Source organism: Daphnia pulicaria, chromosome 5 (genome assembly GCF_021234035.1).
Source record: "Daphnia pulicaria isolate SC F1-1A chromosome 5, SC_F0-13Bv2, whole genome shotgun sequence".
NCBI classification, from domain to species: Eukaryota; Metazoa; Arthropoda; class Branchiopoda; order Diplostraca; family Daphniidae; genus Daphnia; species Daphnia pulicaria.
In genome coordinates this window covers 981,538-997,349 of record NC_060917.1, presented here as the reverse complement: position 1 = coordinate 997,349, position 15,812 = coordinate 981,538, and the positions used below count along the sequence as shown (strand labels likewise).

The 15,812-nt window shown below is 39.0% G+C and overlaps 3 protein-coding genes and 1 long non-coding RNA gene across 7 annotated transcripts; 2 read left to right on the top strand and 2 right to left on the bottom strand.

The window, feature by feature from the left end:
• Positions 1-1,236: 1,236 nt before the first annotated feature.
• LOC124341577 lies at positions 1,237-3,175 on the bottom strand. Its single transcript, XR_006918493.1, has 2 exons — positions 2,819-3,175; positions 1,237-2,670 (listed from the first exon to the last, which is right to left on the bottom strand). It is a non-coding gene; the product is annotated as an uncharacterized LOC124341577 (long non-coding RNA).
• Positions 3,176-3,593: 418 nt separating this feature from the next.
• LOC124341053 (putative serine protease K12H4.7) lies at positions 3,594-5,722 on the bottom strand. Of its 2 annotated transcripts, XM_046793951.1 has the most exons (7): positions 5,397-5,722; positions 5,152-5,333; positions 4,858-5,090; positions 4,341-4,790; positions 3,964-4,263; positions 3,757-3,907; positions 3,594-3,693 (listed from the first exon to the last, which is right to left on the bottom strand). In XM_046793951.1, the coding sequence occupies exons 1-6, from the start codon at positions 5,598-5,600 to the stop codon at positions 3,795-3,797; spliced, it is 1,482 nt and encodes a 493-aa protein (XP_046649907.1). In that variant the 5' UTR covers positions 5,601-5,722; the 3' UTR covers positions 3,594-3,693; positions 3,757-3,794. The 2 variants fall into 2 exon arrangements, with proteins under 2 accessions (XP_046649907.1, XP_046649906.1); XM_046793950.1 differs by lacking the exon at positions 3,594-3,693 and having other exon boundaries at positions 3,715-3,907.
• Positions 5,723-6,067: 345 nt separating this feature from the next.
• On the top strand, positions 6,068-15,663 carry LOC124340972 (trifunctional nucleotide phosphoesterase protein YfkN-like). 3 transcript variants are annotated; one of them, XM_046793831.1, is made up of 14 exons: positions 6,068-6,528; positions 7,876-8,073; positions 8,161-8,178; positions 8,255-8,323; positions 8,421-8,515; positions 8,583-8,636; positions 8,714-8,807; positions 8,881-9,029; positions 9,099-9,270; positions 9,330-9,448; positions 9,509-9,904; positions 9,970-10,097; positions 10,176-10,327; positions 15,343-15,663. In XM_046793831.1, exons 2-14 carry the CDS (start codon positions 7,881-7,883, stop codon positions 15,558-15,560), a joined length of 1,857 nt encoding a protein of 618 aa, XP_046649787.1. In that variant the 5' UTR covers positions 6,068-6,528; positions 7,876-7,880; the 3' UTR covers positions 15,561-15,663. The 3 variants fall into 3 exon arrangements, with proteins under 3 accessions (XP_046649787.1, XP_046649785.1, XP_046649784.1); XM_046793829.1 differs by having other exon boundaries at positions 10,176-10,355; positions 15,371-15,662; XM_046793828.1 differs by lacking the exon at positions 15,343-15,663 and having other exon boundaries at positions 10,176-10,785.
• LOC124340984 (mannosylglucosyl-3-phosphoglycerate phosphatase-like) lies at positions 11,677-14,644 on the top strand. Its single transcript, XM_046793847.1, has 12 exons — positions 11,677-12,148; positions 12,236-12,253; positions 12,331-12,399; positions 12,504-12,598; positions 12,667-12,720; positions 12,793-12,886; positions 12,960-13,108; positions 13,175-13,346; positions 13,407-13,525; positions 13,591-13,986; positions 14,052-14,128; positions 14,210-14,644. Exons 1-12 carry the CDS (start codon positions 11,956-11,958, stop codon positions 14,589-14,591), a joined length of 1,818 nt encoding a protein of 605 aa, XP_046649803.1. The 5' UTR covers positions 11,677-11,955; the 3' UTR covers positions 14,592-14,644.
• Positions 15,664-15,812: the final 149 nt, after the last annotated feature.

Here is a 15,812-nt window from a genome sequence, read left to right as displayed (position 1 = left end):
TTCCTATCGTCCCATCGTCAAGGAGGCGGCCGCAATCGTATCGAGGATTGCGGCCGTCAACGCCGTTGAGGTCCAAGATCTCATTACCAACAACGTTACTTCGTCCGTTGGTGGACGTGCCGAGCAAAGGCGACTTGAAATACCAAAAGGAAGCAGCATGGGACATCACCAAGATCACTTTGGGTAATTCATTTCAATGTGTCTGTTGCTGATTGATTTTTAACTATTTTTCTTTTTAATATCAGGGGGCAATGACAATGAGATCGCTTTATTGTGCCATTGGCGCCATCGTTCCGCTGTGCTCTTTGCTGCACACCTTTTGCCTGGAGGCCAAGGAACCCAAGACCATTGTGGAATTTGTGGTCGTGTTGGATTGCTTGCCTCTTATTTTGGCAGCAGCCGAGAAAATAGGCGAACTGGAGAAAGTAAGAAAATTTTACTTGGATTGCATCGAAGCTATTGATTGTTGTCGAATACTACACCGAAGTGCCCAAATACTACACTCCAACCTACGCTGCCCCAGCCTACACCATCAAGTCACCGATGAACTCCACCACAACCTACACTCCACCTAGCCCCCCCCCCCCCTCCCCAAGTACTACACCGACAAGGCATAATATCACACAACCACGTATGCTGCTGCTACACTACCCTGGAGTTTACACTATAACCTACGCCACTCCCAGCTACTACACTGAGGCTCTTACCATATCACTATATACCCTGCTCCGGCCTATTGAACCGGAGCTCCGAAGCACTACTCTGCCCCGAGTCACTACATTACTAAGGCATTCCCTAACTTACCTCAAGGAATTACTAGAGCCAAAATTTATATTTTATTTAATTATGTTTAAATGTGGCGGTGATATAGTCACTGGGAATTGATTGTTTTTATCTATTGTGAGAAAATTAATATTTTTAATGTGGGTAATAATTTGTCTTGTAAAACTTTTATTGATAAATGCCAAGTTTCATGCCAAAAAAATTATATATTTTTTCTAAATGTAAATTTCCACATTGGCCATTGGAATCGACATATTGTTGATGTCGAAAAGCCACATAAACAGTTGGAAATACCTGCGATTCAATATCAGTGATCTAAATTCTAATATGACTAACACTCATCTATGATATGATAAGAAATGAATATTGAGAGAACTGCTGAAGTCGATTACATGTATTTCAAAAAAGTGTTTGGGTTTCGGTAGAGAGTAAAATTACCTTTATTTTTTGTTGCTTTAAATAAATGAATTTTTTTTTTGCAATCCCGAAGCGACTAGGACACAGACAAGGGAGAATCCAAAAGTAAGTCACAACAGTTGGGTGTGTGATTACAGAGATGAAGAACATTAGATAGAGGAAAGTGAAATGCCAAAAATGCTAATTTTTAATTGACGTTAAGGGCAATTTTTTTAAATACGAAAAAAGAGTGACGTTCCTCGAAATAGAAGAAAACCAGACACATCTCTCGTCCATTTTGCGATTGAATGGTATTTTTTTTTTTAATAAATATTTTTTTTTTTCACTTCATATTTGGGAGCACCTGCTGCCTGTTAGTTTCTTGTGATGTTTATAAAGCTGCCCACTTGAAAAAGATTGTTTACAAGAAAAAAGTAGAGATTTGGAAACAACTTGATTGCTCTTGAAATACCAAAACCCAATCGGAAATTCAAAGCTCCCTCGTGTGATACATGTGACCCAGGTATTTCAGCAAATAATATTGTGGGGGGAAAACACTTTTTGTCGGGGATTATTCCGTTCAGAGGGAGAAGAAGAAAGAAAGAAAAGAAACAATAATTTGATAGCTCTATAGCAAAATATAATTCAATCTACTTTGTGTGTTTTTTTTTTAGAGAAACGGATGCTGCTCTAGTATATCCCACCCTCTCGAAAAATCGAGTGCCATTTTACGGTTTTTCTTTTAAATCCTTCCCGAATTTACGTGCTCATTAAAAAAAATAATTGCCAATGATTTTAGTTTTCTTCACTTTAAATCGGACGAATAATAATTTAAAAAAAATGAAAAAAATCATTCTCAATGCTGTCCGTATGCAATCGTAGAAAAGTCGTTCCACTTGATCGTTATTCATTATGTACTGAACTGGTTGAAACCAGTTCCGACTGGGTGTGTTCAATATCATCGGGTTCTACGCAACTCTTTTCTTTTTCTTCTTCAAAATAGACGAGAAACTGGTTAAGAGTTTCACTTTTTTTGTTTTTTTACATATAGTTTGAAAGAGTCTGCCCATCCCCGATTGTTTTGATTGAAGCTCTAATAGCTTCTGGTACGTTAATAATAATAATGCCAATGAAAATATCTTTCGTTCGCCTACTTTTTAGACGAAAGCGCAAACAAAGCTGCAAAGTTTCTACTCAATAGAGTATCCAACTGTCATTCCCTCCCACCCTATCCCACCTCGTGAAACAAGAAAAAAAAGGGGAAACAAAATATAACAAATTCCGTCGAATCCTTTGTGGTGTTGTTGTTGATGATGTTGTCTGTAGCCAAAGAATTCTTCAGCTGCTGGGACAATCCCGCGTCAATTAGTTTTTGTCCTAGAACAGCCGGAAGCGTTTCTTGATTTCATTGCGCTTCCAGGGCGGGATGTGGTAGAAGTCGGAGCGCGTCATCTGGAAAATGGCTTCAAATTCCGTGTCTAACACGGAACGCTGTCAAAAGAAATGAGAAAAAGATGTAATAAAAGAAGCGGACAAGATGGAACACGGATAGAATCAAAGGACATCATTCCAAAGTTACGAAATACAAAATCAAAAAGTTTTGTGACACTATTTCTATTCACTAAGGGGGAATAAATACCGTTGTAGGTAGGCAGAGTGCCGATGGATCGACCGAGAGACGAGCGATGGGTGGATTGCCTGTCCAGTTCGGGTTCCTCGTAATCGAAAGGTCGCGGATGATCCTTGAAACTTGAAGGCGATGCGTTGATTGGACTCTCGTAGCGCAAACGCAACGGCGGCTCCTGTTAAGATAATTTAAAATCAAATCGAATTGAAATTGAAAGAAAATGTATTTTACCTTGTGTGCAGAAGGAGTTCGTGAAGCGTTGCGTGGATCCAAATGGCTCGTTTTCCACTGTCTGAATTTCTCACGTTCCTTCAGGTTGTGCAAAAAGACTTTGCCGATCCCCGTGGCGATTTTAGACAATTCCGCTTCACTTTTCAAATACGAATCAAAACGTTTAAATGAAATTGAGTTTTTTAAATCTACATTATCAATTTCATACTTTGATCTTGGGATCGCCAGGCGCGTGTTCATCATTTTCCCCGTCGACGACGTCTCTGCGTTCGTATTTGCGGTCGTCATAGTCGTTGACATCAGAAACCGAAATCCTTTTCGAAGATTCAGACCAGCAGCGACGATGACGCTCTGGATCCGTATAAGGCGGGGCCGGAAAATCGTCACGCTCAATACGCGGTGGGTCACCCGGTCTACGGGAAATTCAATTGAATATAAGTTAACATTTCCTTTCAAATGTACGCACTATAGCGAAGCCGCACTTTTAGACTTGTGGCGGATAAACAAACAACGACGCAATAACCAATAGATAAAGATAAAGTTAGCACCGATGAAGTTATGGTTTCAAATAGACGAACTTCGCAACACTTTTAATCAATAGGTCTTTGAGTACAAAGAGTAAAGAGTCTAGCCTATGATGCACTTTGTCGTAGTCTCTAAAATCGTACGAGAAATAATTCAATTAGAACTGCTATATTATTCGGGCACTTTAGCCTCACAATGAACAGCGCAGAATATTCTAATAATGAGATTCAAATCATTCGATTGAGATCCACGAGCGGAGATGACTTTCAATCACATTTCTTGCTTCAGTTAGTTCGAGTGAATCTTTCGGCGACGATGGATACATATCAGCACAATGCGCCGTTCCTGAGATAGAATCAATAAAGAATTGTTTTATCTTTGCGAATGATCTTTTGAGTTACCTTGAATAAAGATGGCAACATTTCCTGTTGTATTAGAGGTGATCCCTAAAGCGGACCAAGGATCCACAGATCCATTAGGAAACACGGTTCGATCTAGTTTCAGTCCCAGGCCACCATAAATGAAATTAGTTCGAGCGACTGCATTCTTTAGGAGCTTATAATTGAATTTCCCTCCAAAAATATCACTACACTGGCGAACAGAAAATGCAATGGGAAATCTTTTCCCAAAGGGCTGATCCTCAAGGTCGGACGATTGGTAATAGCCAAATTCAGTGCAGGTTTGGTATGTCCATTGGCGACCTTAAAAATCACAATTATTTTTACACATCAAAATATAATGAAGAAAGTAAAAAGAAGAAATTGGGATGAATTCTTACCTCCCTCAGAAGCGGAACTATTCCAGTCTGTAGAACGCATGTCTTTGAGAAATTTATCGTACTTGTAGTCGAGACACTTCTCCCCCGTAGTGCCTAACAACACATTATTTACTGCTGCATAACGAGCAAGTGGAGAGCCAATTTTGGGATCCGTCATCATATCACACAAAACGTCCATCGTGATGTTTGCACCTTTAAAATCGCGATTGTCTTTGTTGTACTGGACAACGCCTTCGAAATTGCCAGCCAAAGTTTCAAAGAAATTTGCAACGTCTAGTTTGTTTGTGGTATCAAGGGGATCACAAAGGCTAAACAGTTTGTCCATTGTTTTGCAGCAACTTGTTGATTGGATCTCATCTTCCAAGGCAATAGTTGCCTGTTCTATAGCACTAGTGCACTTAGAACTTTGCGATGTTGTTTGCAAAGCATTGGTAACAACGCCAAGGTATTCTAAACAATAGACAAATTTGTATAGCAGCAGTAATAATTTAAAAAAATTTAATTAGATCTATATTACCTTTGAAATTTATTTTTGCAAAAAGGGGTGCACTAGATGCAACAGCACCATGTGCAAGATGGGGATATTTTAGCCTGAACCAAGCTGCCAATGAGCCTGAGTAGGAACCACCAAACACGATCCATTTGTTGTTGGACAGTTTTAGTTCTTTCTTCTTTGCTTCAATGAAATAAGCCAAGTCTGCAAGAGCCTGTTCACTGCTGAGGTATTTGAGATTCTTAGTGCTCATGTTCCTATTAGATGATAAAAGAGGTTGAGTAAAACATTCAATAAATGATGTCCCAGAATAAGTACTTTGTTGGATGACTTTTTCCATAATATCTGTGTTCGAGCTGGAAGCACAGAGCATTAAACTGTTTTGCCCACTCAATCCACATGCCTTGTACCATCCATTTTGGGCTAGCTTCACCTTCACCACCAATCATCAAGAAGACAGGGCTATCTCCTTTAAAGAAAGTATCATTGGTATGATACCGCTGTAAATGCAAAAATTATTTTTTTATAGACAAAATTTTATCTAATGATGCGTTACGTATTACCTGTTTCCAAGTATTTAAGTTGACAACATCAAAGTGGTCGAGCTTCTGATCAAACCATTGATCTGGTGGTAAATTAGTGTTACTTGAGGATAGTTCCACATTTCTTTTAAACCATTTTCCACGCCAAAAATGTTTCCATGCCTCCGCATGATTAACTAGAAGTAAAACAGTGACAACTAAGCACCAGCAAGTAATGCGACGCATCTTCTACGCAGAAAATGTCTTCAATCTGTGTCAAATTTTCTTTGGTTTTACTTTTGACAACAACTCTAATTAGATAAACTGATAAAAGTGATAAGAAGTTTAAAATTTGTCGTCTGCTTATTGACCACAAGATGCCTCTCTTTGCATTTTTCATTTGTTTTCTTGACCCAAACTTAAACAATAATTTTATTGGTCAGTTGAAAATTAAATATAAATAATAAAATTTTTTTATTTAATTTAAAAGAAATTAATTAATTAATTTCATGTCTCTTAAAATCATCAAAAGACAACCATGGACACTGGCCTCCAATACACCCCTTCCCCTTGCTCAGACCAACTCAGACACCCAGTCAGACACCACTTCATTTCCATTTCTTAACATTTTTTGAAATAAAGACATGTGAATTCAGTCATCAAGGTCAGTTACGTGAACGGGCCACTCCTTTTCAAATGTGCCCCACTGTTAAGGAATATCAAGGTTGCCGTTCATATCGTAGCAGTATAGAAAGCAATGAAAACCACCGAGTACGGGATTCTAAGGGCGTGTTTGAACGCTCGTCGACGGTAGATGGTACCGCCCGCCGAAGGTCGAATCCTTGTGCAAATGGGATATTTTTACTCATGCGCCACAGCCAAACCCATGTCTACACCGCCAACTGTGAGCCTTTCACGCAGAGAACTCACTGCTGCGCACTAGACGGGTTCTATCCTGTTTCTTTGCAACTATCCCGTGGTTGATCACGGTGCGAACAAAGCTATGCTACATGCCCTTGGTTGATCTTCAACTTTTTAACACCATTTTCTCGACTGATTCTTTTACATTTAAACAAAATCCTATAAAACAACGACAAACTGTTCGTCAGCGGCGTAAAAAACTGTTTGAGCGTAGCAAAAACCGTTTACATCAGAGGACCCCGCATTATCCAAGGTACAGCAATTTATTTATTTATTTACGTTTCGTTTTGTTTTTTATTATTTCAAGTTTTCGGTTATGTAAAAGTTTATCCGTGTGTTACGAATGTCCTGTTTGGCAATAGACTATGGCCACTATTTTTAATTCCATACATTTTCTAAAGATAAGGTTGCTGTGTGCCTGTGTGATGTACACTTTTACTCAAATAGAACCAGCCTTTTGTCATGTGTACAGCCAATTTCTCAACAGCGAATTTCGGCTGGAAGTTTCTAACGTAGGGCTTCACTTTCTAGCCAATTATTTGCCGATATTTTGAAAGTGGAAGTGACGTCAAAGTTTTCTATAAGGTGGACAAAGAACATTTTCTTGGTAAATTTACTGTGGTTACGTGGTTACCTAATGGAATTTCCTGTAACGTTCGGGTTTCCTCGCAGACGAGTCCCGCCAATATTCTTCCATTGCGCTTGCGGATCGATATTCCCAGCCAGACTGGCGAACAGCTGTGACCCCGTTTCCCGTGACTACCCAACTGATCGTGCTCATTAGTATCCTGAACGACTCGTAGTATATTATCTCTTAACCATAGATTCAATCCTTCGTTTTCGTCCGGTGGTGCGATTACAAAACTAACTCTACTTGAATGACAGCCCCTTATCAATTTCCGTACCATGTTATGTTCGTCTGTAATTTAGGCGGGAAATTGGGCGGATATAAAAAAACTTAATAACTGGGCAAATTTAACGATCACAACCGGTTGTAGCGGGACAAGCTGTCAACAGTAAAGTGATCCGACAGTCATAAGCTCACTGTGCGCTTTTCACAATATGCTTTCAGCAGCTGACTTCCGTTGGAATGCAATGAAATAAGAGCAAGAGTTGGGAAAAAATGACGGCAGACTAGAAAGTTGAAGCTATGACCAACTGATTACCATTCTGTATCGTGTTATTAGCTGTTTTATTTTTCCTGGAAACGGTCGCCTTATACTACTGCAAGTGGATTGTGTTATTGTTATTCGGCTGTGTACATAGAAAACAAACTTATCATCACGACCACATAGAAAGTCTTTGAGCTGAAATTTCGCTTCGCAACGCTTTCGACGCCGAACTTGATGCTGGTTGGATGACTGTTGAGGGTAACAACCCGTAAGAGAAAAACGAACAACTCTAGACGCGCAAAAAACTAGTTTGATCAAATTTCTCCGTGACTACACCAATTTTTCAAGGAAGAAAGCGTTTGTCCTTTGCCGAAGCTAGTCTAGGTTTTATTTTGAGAAACAACATTTGTCGCATTCACAGAGGAGCTTTCGGATGTTCAACAAGTCTAATATGTTTGGGATCCTTTGTAAAAAAAAACGAAAAACAGGTGAAATGTCGCCCACGGCGGCCCATCTGACTGAAGAAAAAACTCTCACCATTCTTCACTTTAACGACGTGTACAATGTGGAGTCGGTGAACACGGAGCCTGTTGGCGGAGCAGCTCGTTTCTGCACGGCATTTAAATCATTCTCTCATTTGCATCCCTTGGTGTTGTTCAGTGGTGATGTATTCGCTCCGTCATTCAGTAAGTGCTACAGTTCTTGGAAATTCAATTATTGATTTTATTCTAACAATTCTTTTTTTATTTATTTTTATTTCTTTAATTTTAAAGTGAGTACATTCACCAAAGGTAAGTTTCACTTTATTTTTTATTTGTTGTAATTTTTAAAAATTAAAGTTTAATATTTTTTTGTTAATTTAAAAAGGAGAGCAGATGGTACCAGTGCTCAATGCCCTAAATATTCAATGCGCGGTCTACGGAAACCACGATTTCGGTGAGCCGTAATCGATTAACTATAAAAACAATCAGATTAGAGAGAAACAAAAGAAAATGTGGGAATAATCGACACTAAATAAATCTTCCTTTTTTAGATTTCGGTATTGACGTGTTGAAGCAAAGAGTTGAAGCCACTACGTTTCCTTGGCTAATGTCCAACGTGATAGACAACGAGACACGGAGGCCACTGGTATGAATAGAGAAAATTAATAATTGATTTTGACCTTAATTATCATGAATTTTTAATAATAATTCAGGCAGATGGAAAGTGCAGTTTAGTTATTGATTGGCACGGAACCCGCATTGGACTGGTATGTAAAGCATAAATTTTAAACAAATTGTCACATAAGTCCAAAATAAATATATTTTATAATCTATTTGTCATCAGGTGGGGTTGGTGGAGAAAGAATGGCTGGACACACTTTCAGCGGTTGATCCGGAACACGTAACCTACACCGATTACGTAGAATGTGGCCGTTTATGTAAAGCTCTAAAACAAACCTAGTTCCTATTCGTGATATTGATTAAACATGCCATTGTTCCCGTCATATGCAGTGGCGCGCAACCTAAAGGATATCCAAGGTTGCAGAACTGTGATTGCCTTAACTCACATGCGAACACCTAACGATCTCAGATTAGCTAAGGAAGTAGAGGAGATCGATTTAATCCTTGGAGGCCATGATCATGTTTCAGAATTTATAGAGGTAATTACTTTCGATAAAAACATCTTAATTCAATGTAATTTGATTTAATTTTTTGTGACCTGAAAATAGGTGGAAAATAGGTGCATCATCAAAAGTGGAACGGATTTTCGTCAATTTTCTGAAATTACGATGCGCTTTTCTGGCGAGAAAGAAAAACCCTCAATCAGTGTTAGGTTAATGGACGTTACCTCTCAATACGACGAAGATGTGGACCTTAAAAAGGTTTTAGATGGTTTTACAGGTTAAATTTACCTATAGATTTTTCAAAAGGGCAAGACTAATTTATTGTTATTGTCATAGGCGTGATTGGAGAAAAAATGGAGGAAGTCTTGGGTGAATTCACGGTTCCTCTAGATGGCCTTTTTGCTTCTGTTCGCACTTCTGAAACCAATTTAGGAAATTTTATCTGTGATATTATGGTAAATCAACTAAATAAATGACTGTATATTGATAATTGAAATTAGATATTTGGTCGGTAGGTGGCTGCAACTGATTCGGATTTGGCTCTACTCAACTCTGGGACTCTGCGATCCGACAAGATACATCCGCCTGGTCCGTTCAAAATTCGTGATTTGAGCCAGATTCTTCCTATGCTTGATCCTCTAATCGTCGTCGAAATTTCCGGCGAGGATTTACTCGCCGCATTGGAGAACGGTGTTTGCATGTACCCAAAGTTGGAGGGTCGTTTCTTACAGGTCGGCGGAATGAGTTTCGCCTTCGATCCAACAAAACCACCGCTCCAGCGTGTAGACCCGCGATTCGTTCGTATCGGTGATCAGTATTTGGAGCTCAAAACTAAATATCGTTTAGTTACAAAGGCGTACATGATTGCTGGCAAAGACGGATTCGATGTTATGAAAAGGCAAAAAATCCTGGTTAGACAATTTTATTTTAAACAATAGCGGAAACTAATAGCATAACATATGTGTTTGAAACAAAGGTTGATGAAGAAGACAGTTTGCCACTAAACTGTGCAGTGCAAAATCATTTCCAGGCTATCCAGAAGCTTTGCGCTAAGAACAAACGTCCAACTCATCATAGGCAAAGTCTCGTTACGCTTTCTCGAAGGTAACAATATTTCCGTAATTTATAGGAATAATAATTTTCTTTTTAATAGCTGTGAGTCATCACCATTTTCTTTAACAGACATAGTTTGGCCCGTACGATCGAGAGCGAATTGCATCCAGACGGAATGATCCCAACCGCTATTCCAGAAACTGGATCAATCCGTCTCCGACGATGCAGTACAATCGAAGCTCCAAACGAAGCACTACTTTTTGAAGATAGCTCAGCTGTAGTTGACGTTGAAGTACCGATACACAACAGGCCAAGAGCACCAAAGCTGCGGAGACAATCCAGTATGGAAGAAGTGGAGAAAGCTTCTTGCAAATTGGAACCACACATCGAAGGCAGGATTGTTGTCCTTAATGAGGAAACATTGGTGCATCTGATGAGCGAACGTGAAGCGTGGCAGAAAAGTGTGGCGCGTACCATCAGGGAATCCAGCGAAAATTGATTCTTTCGTGCTACGGCCTTGTTATAAGGATCAAAATAATGTTGGAGGCACTAGCATTAATTTACCGTTTCTTTTCTAAAATCTGATTGTTAAACGTTATTCACTCCTGTTGTTTCTTCGATAAATTTGGCTGTTAAGTCTTTTTTCCCTCTAACGTCCATGACAAAACTTCTGAAGCTTTTACTCCATCCATATGCCCGTTTAATCTCAGCAATACAGAAATTTTTGATTATTCAGAAACAACATCTTTTTAAAAATGATTTTACCCAGAATTACTGAATGAATGAAAGTTTAAATATTGCCTAAATTTTGTCGTGCGCTTCTACAATCAAACCGGTAGTGATAGTCGGGTTTTCCCCGCTTTCGATTAATGCAAACTTTTCCTTGTTATTTCTATAAACAAGTTTAAATAATTTCTCCCCAGCATTGTTGTCCTTCACTCCATGCCTGAGTTATAAATCAAGTCATCTATCATAAGTCCCAAGGTTTCAATTTTTACCATAGCTTATGAACTTTAGATGACCGAAAGTTTGAGCATGCATGGTTTCAGCATAGTTAAAGAGGGGATGGTTTGTTCACCTACTAGACATTTCCCATAAGGCTGGATCCCAGGTTGCTACGATAAATGGTAGTGACACCAAGCGGATTTTCTCCAGAACTATGTCTAAACACGTTTTTTTTTAAGTCCTTCCGAAAGAAAAAAAATTCGGATTTTGTTTTAAAAAATGTGAAAAAACTCGCATTTTTTACAGAATGTAGGTATTCCATCAATTTCGCTTTAAAAATATATAAAAAAAGGGGAAAAAAAAAACTTTGTGACTGTCGATATGAATCTACGTCATCTCACATGGGGGCTCGAGCTCGACGACGCTCTTGGCTCTTCCAACTTAGCTAACAATTGCTTACAAAATCTCAAAAATTGCTAATCATTTAGCCCTTTTTGGAAGCACAATTCAACAAAACACGATTCAGTAACGCTACGCTTGCCGCTTGGTGGCAGGCATCATTTATCGTGGCAAAGGACTTTGAAAAAAAAAAAACTGAAAAACCGAGGATATAGCCTTATGGGAAAGTTCTAGTTTACGTGAACATACCGTCACCTCTTTTACCATGGTTTGAAATTATTCATGTTTTTTTTTAATTTACTTCTTTTGTAGGTTGTGTTTTTGAGGCAACCCTGGTCACGTTTTTGCTATTTCATAAGAGGCAGCACTGGTTCTATCCCGTTTCTTTGCAACAATCCCGAGGTTGATCACGATGCGAATAAAGTTGTGAAACATTTTGCTTGATCTTCAACTTTATAACAAAATTGTCTCAACGGATTCGTTTACATTTAAACGAAATTCTATAAAACAACGAAAAACTGTTCGTCAGCGGCGTAAAAAACTGTAAAAACGAAAAACAGGTGAAATGTCACCCACGGCGGCCCATCTGACTGAAGAAAAAACTCTCACCATTCTTCACTTTAACGACGTGTACAATGTGGAGTCGGTGAACACGGAGCCTGTTGGCGGAGCAGCTCGTTTCTGCACGGCATTTAAATCATTCTCTCATTTGCATCCCTTGGTGTTGTTCAGCGGTGATGTATTCGCTCCGTCATTCAGTAAGTGCTACAGTTCTTGGAAATTCAATTATTGACTTTATTCTAACAATTCTTTTTTTATTCTTTTTTTTTTCTTCAATTTTAAAGTGAGTACATTCACCAAAGGTAAGTTTCACTTTATTTTTTATTTGTTGTATTTTTTTTTAAATTAAAGTTTGCTATATTTTTGTTAATTTAAAAAGGAGAGCAGATGGTTCCAGTCCTAAATGCCCTAAATATTCAATGCGCGGTCTACGGAAACCACGAATTCGGTGAGCCGTAATCGATTAACCGCGATTAACTATAAAACAATGTGATCAGAAAGAACCACGGATAATGTGGTAATAATTGACACTAAATAACTTTTCCTTTTTAGATTTTGGTATTGACGTATTGAAGCAAAGAGTTGAAGCCACTACGTTTCCCTGGTTAATGTCCAACGTGATAGACAACGAGACACGGAGGCCGCTGGTAGGAATAAAGACAATTTCTTATTTGGTTATGAGCTTTAACAACATAAATTTTTAATAATAATTCAGGCAGATGGAAAGTCCAGTCTAGTTATTGATTGGCACGGAACCCGCATTGGACTGGTATGTGAAATATAATTTTAAAAAAATATTGTCACATAATTCGCAATAATATTTTTATAATCGTGTCATTAGGTGGGATTAGTGGAGAAAGAATGGCTGGACACCCTTTCAGCGGTTGATCCGGAACATGTAACCTACACCGATTACGTAAAATGTGGCCGTTTATGTAAAGCTCTAAAACAAACCTAGTGCCTATTCGTGATATTGATTAAACATGCCATTGTTCCCGTCGTTTGCAGTGGCGCGCAACCTGAAGGATATCCAAGGTTGCAGAACTGTGATTGCCTTAACTCACATGCGAACACCTAATGATCTCAGATTGGCTAAAGAAGTAGAAGAGATCGATTTAATCCTTGGTGGTCATGATCATGTTTCAGCATTTATAGAGGTAATTACTTTTGATAATAAAAACCTTAATTCAATTTAATTGGATTTTTTTGTTAACGGAGAACAGGTGGAAAATAGGTGCATCATCAAGAGTGGAACGGATTTTCGTCAATTTTCTGAAATTACGATGCGCTTTTCTGGCGAGAATGAAAAACCATCAATCAGTGTTAGGTTAATGGACGTTACCTCTCAATATGACGAAGATGTGGACCTTAAAAAGGTTTTAGATGGTTTTGCAGGTTATTATTTACCTATAGATTTTTCAAAATGTCAAGACTAATTTATTGTTATTGTCATAGGCGTGATTGGAGAAAAAATGGAGGAAGTCTTGGGTGAATTCACGGTTCCTCTAGATGGCCGTTTTTCCTCTGTTCGCACTTCTGAAACCAATTTAGGAAATTTTATCTGTGATATTATGGTAAATCAACTAAGTAAATGACTGTATATTACATTGATAAATGAAATTAGACAATTGGTCGGTAGGTGGCTGCAACTGATTCGGACTTGGCTCTTATCAACTCTGGGACTCTGCGCTCTGACAAGATACATCCTCCTGGACCGTTTAAATTTCGTGATTTGAACCAGATTCTTCCCATGCTGAATCCTCTAATCGTCGTCGAAATTTCCGGCGAGGATTTACTCGCAACTTTGGAGAACGGTGTTTGCATGTACCCAAAGTGGGAGGGTCGTTTCTTACAGGTCGGCGGAATGAGTTTCGCCTTCGATCCAACAAAACCACCGCTCCAGCGTGTAGACCCGCGATTCGTTCGCATCGGCGATCAGTATTTGGAGCTCAAAACTAAATATCGTTTAGTTTCAAAGGCGTACATTATTGCTGGCAAAGACGGATTCGATATTTTGAAAAAGCAAAAAATCCTGGTTAGACAATTTTATTTTAAACAATAGCGGAAACTAATAGCATAACATATGTGTTTCAAACACAGGTTGATGAAGAAGACAGTTTGCCACTAAACTGTGCAGTGCAAAATCATTTCCAGGCTATTCAGAAGCTTTTAAGAAGGTAAACTATATTTCCGTAATTTACAGGAATAATTAATTTTTTTTTAAATAGTTATAAATCATCCACCTTATTTTTTCCCAGACATAGTTTGGCCCGTTCAATCGAGAGCGAATTGCATCCAGACGGAATTCCAGCGAATTGCATCCCAACCGCTATTCCAGAAACTGAATCAATCCGTCTCCGACGATGCAGTACAATCGAAGCTCCAAACGAAGCACTACTTTTTGAAGATAGCTCAGCTGTAGTTGACGTTGAAGTACCGATACACAACAGGCCAAGAGCACCAAAACTACAGAGACAATCCAGTATGGAAGAAGTGGAGAAAGCTTCTTGCAAATTGGAACCACGCATCGAGGGAAGGATTGTTGTTCTAAATGAGGAAACACTGGTGCATCTGTTGAGCGAACGTGAAGCGTGGGAGAAAAGTGTGGCGCGTACCATCAGGGAATCCAGTGAAAATTGATTCTTTCGTGCTACGGCCTTGTTATAAGGATCAAAATAATGTTAGAGGCACTAGCATTGATTTACTGTTTCATTCAACATAATATTAATGTTGGGTAATGATTGAAGATCACAATTTAAATATTGTTTAATGTTGGCCGTGCACTTCTGAAAAGTAAAAACAGACCGGTAGTCATCGTCGGGTGTCCCCCGCTTTTGATGATGATGATGAAGGGGGGTAGCTTAGCCTACTCGGGCTATGCTATACAGCCTACTAGGCTATGGGCTGGGGGGTAAGTAGGTGCGTCTGCCATGGACCCGGTGTTACCGGGTTCGGTAGACATCTGGTCTTCAACTTCAATTGAAGACCCTCACCTCAGCACCGGCGTCCGGCAGACACCGGCGATGGATTTATTTATTTATTTTTTTTTCTTGGACGGGATTATAATTTTTTTCTTTTTATAATGATAGTGGAATGAGGGGCTATGGCAGGTTTGTAAATTGTTTCTTTTCTTTGAATGGCGGACTGATGGCAACGTCTGTCGGAACCGCTTTCGATAGTGCAAACTATTCCTTGTTATTTCTAAAAACAAGTTTACATCATTTCTCCTTATCGCTGTCCTTCACTCCATGGCCAGGAGTGTCACCAACACTTAATAAACTTAAGCACTACCAAGCTAACATAAATAAATATAAGTAAATGAAATGACAGATGAGTTTTCAATCCGCAATTGTTGATTGTAAAGTAATCACGAAACGTAATAACTCCGTAGTTGACGTTGAAGTACCGATACACAACAGGCCAAGAGCACCGAAACTGCGGAGACAATCCAGTATGGAAGAAGTGGAGAAAGCTTCTTGCAAATTGGAACCACACATCGAAGGCAGGATTGTTGTCCTTAATGAGGAAACATTGGTGCATCTGTTGAGCGAACGTGAAGCGTGGGAGAAAAGTGTTGAGTGTACCATCAGGGAATCCAGTGAAAATTGATTCTTTTCTCTCTAACGTCCATGACAAACATCTGCTGCAAAACTTTTACTCCATCCATATGCCCGTTTAATCTCAGCAAAGCAATACATAAATTTTGACTGTACAGAAATAACACATTCTAAATTATTTTCCCCAGAACTACTGAGTGAATGTTATGTAATGATTGAAAGTTCAAAATTTAAATGTTGCATAAAGTTTGCTATGCACTTCTGAAAAGTAAAAACAGACCGGTAGTCTTCGTCGGGTTTCCCC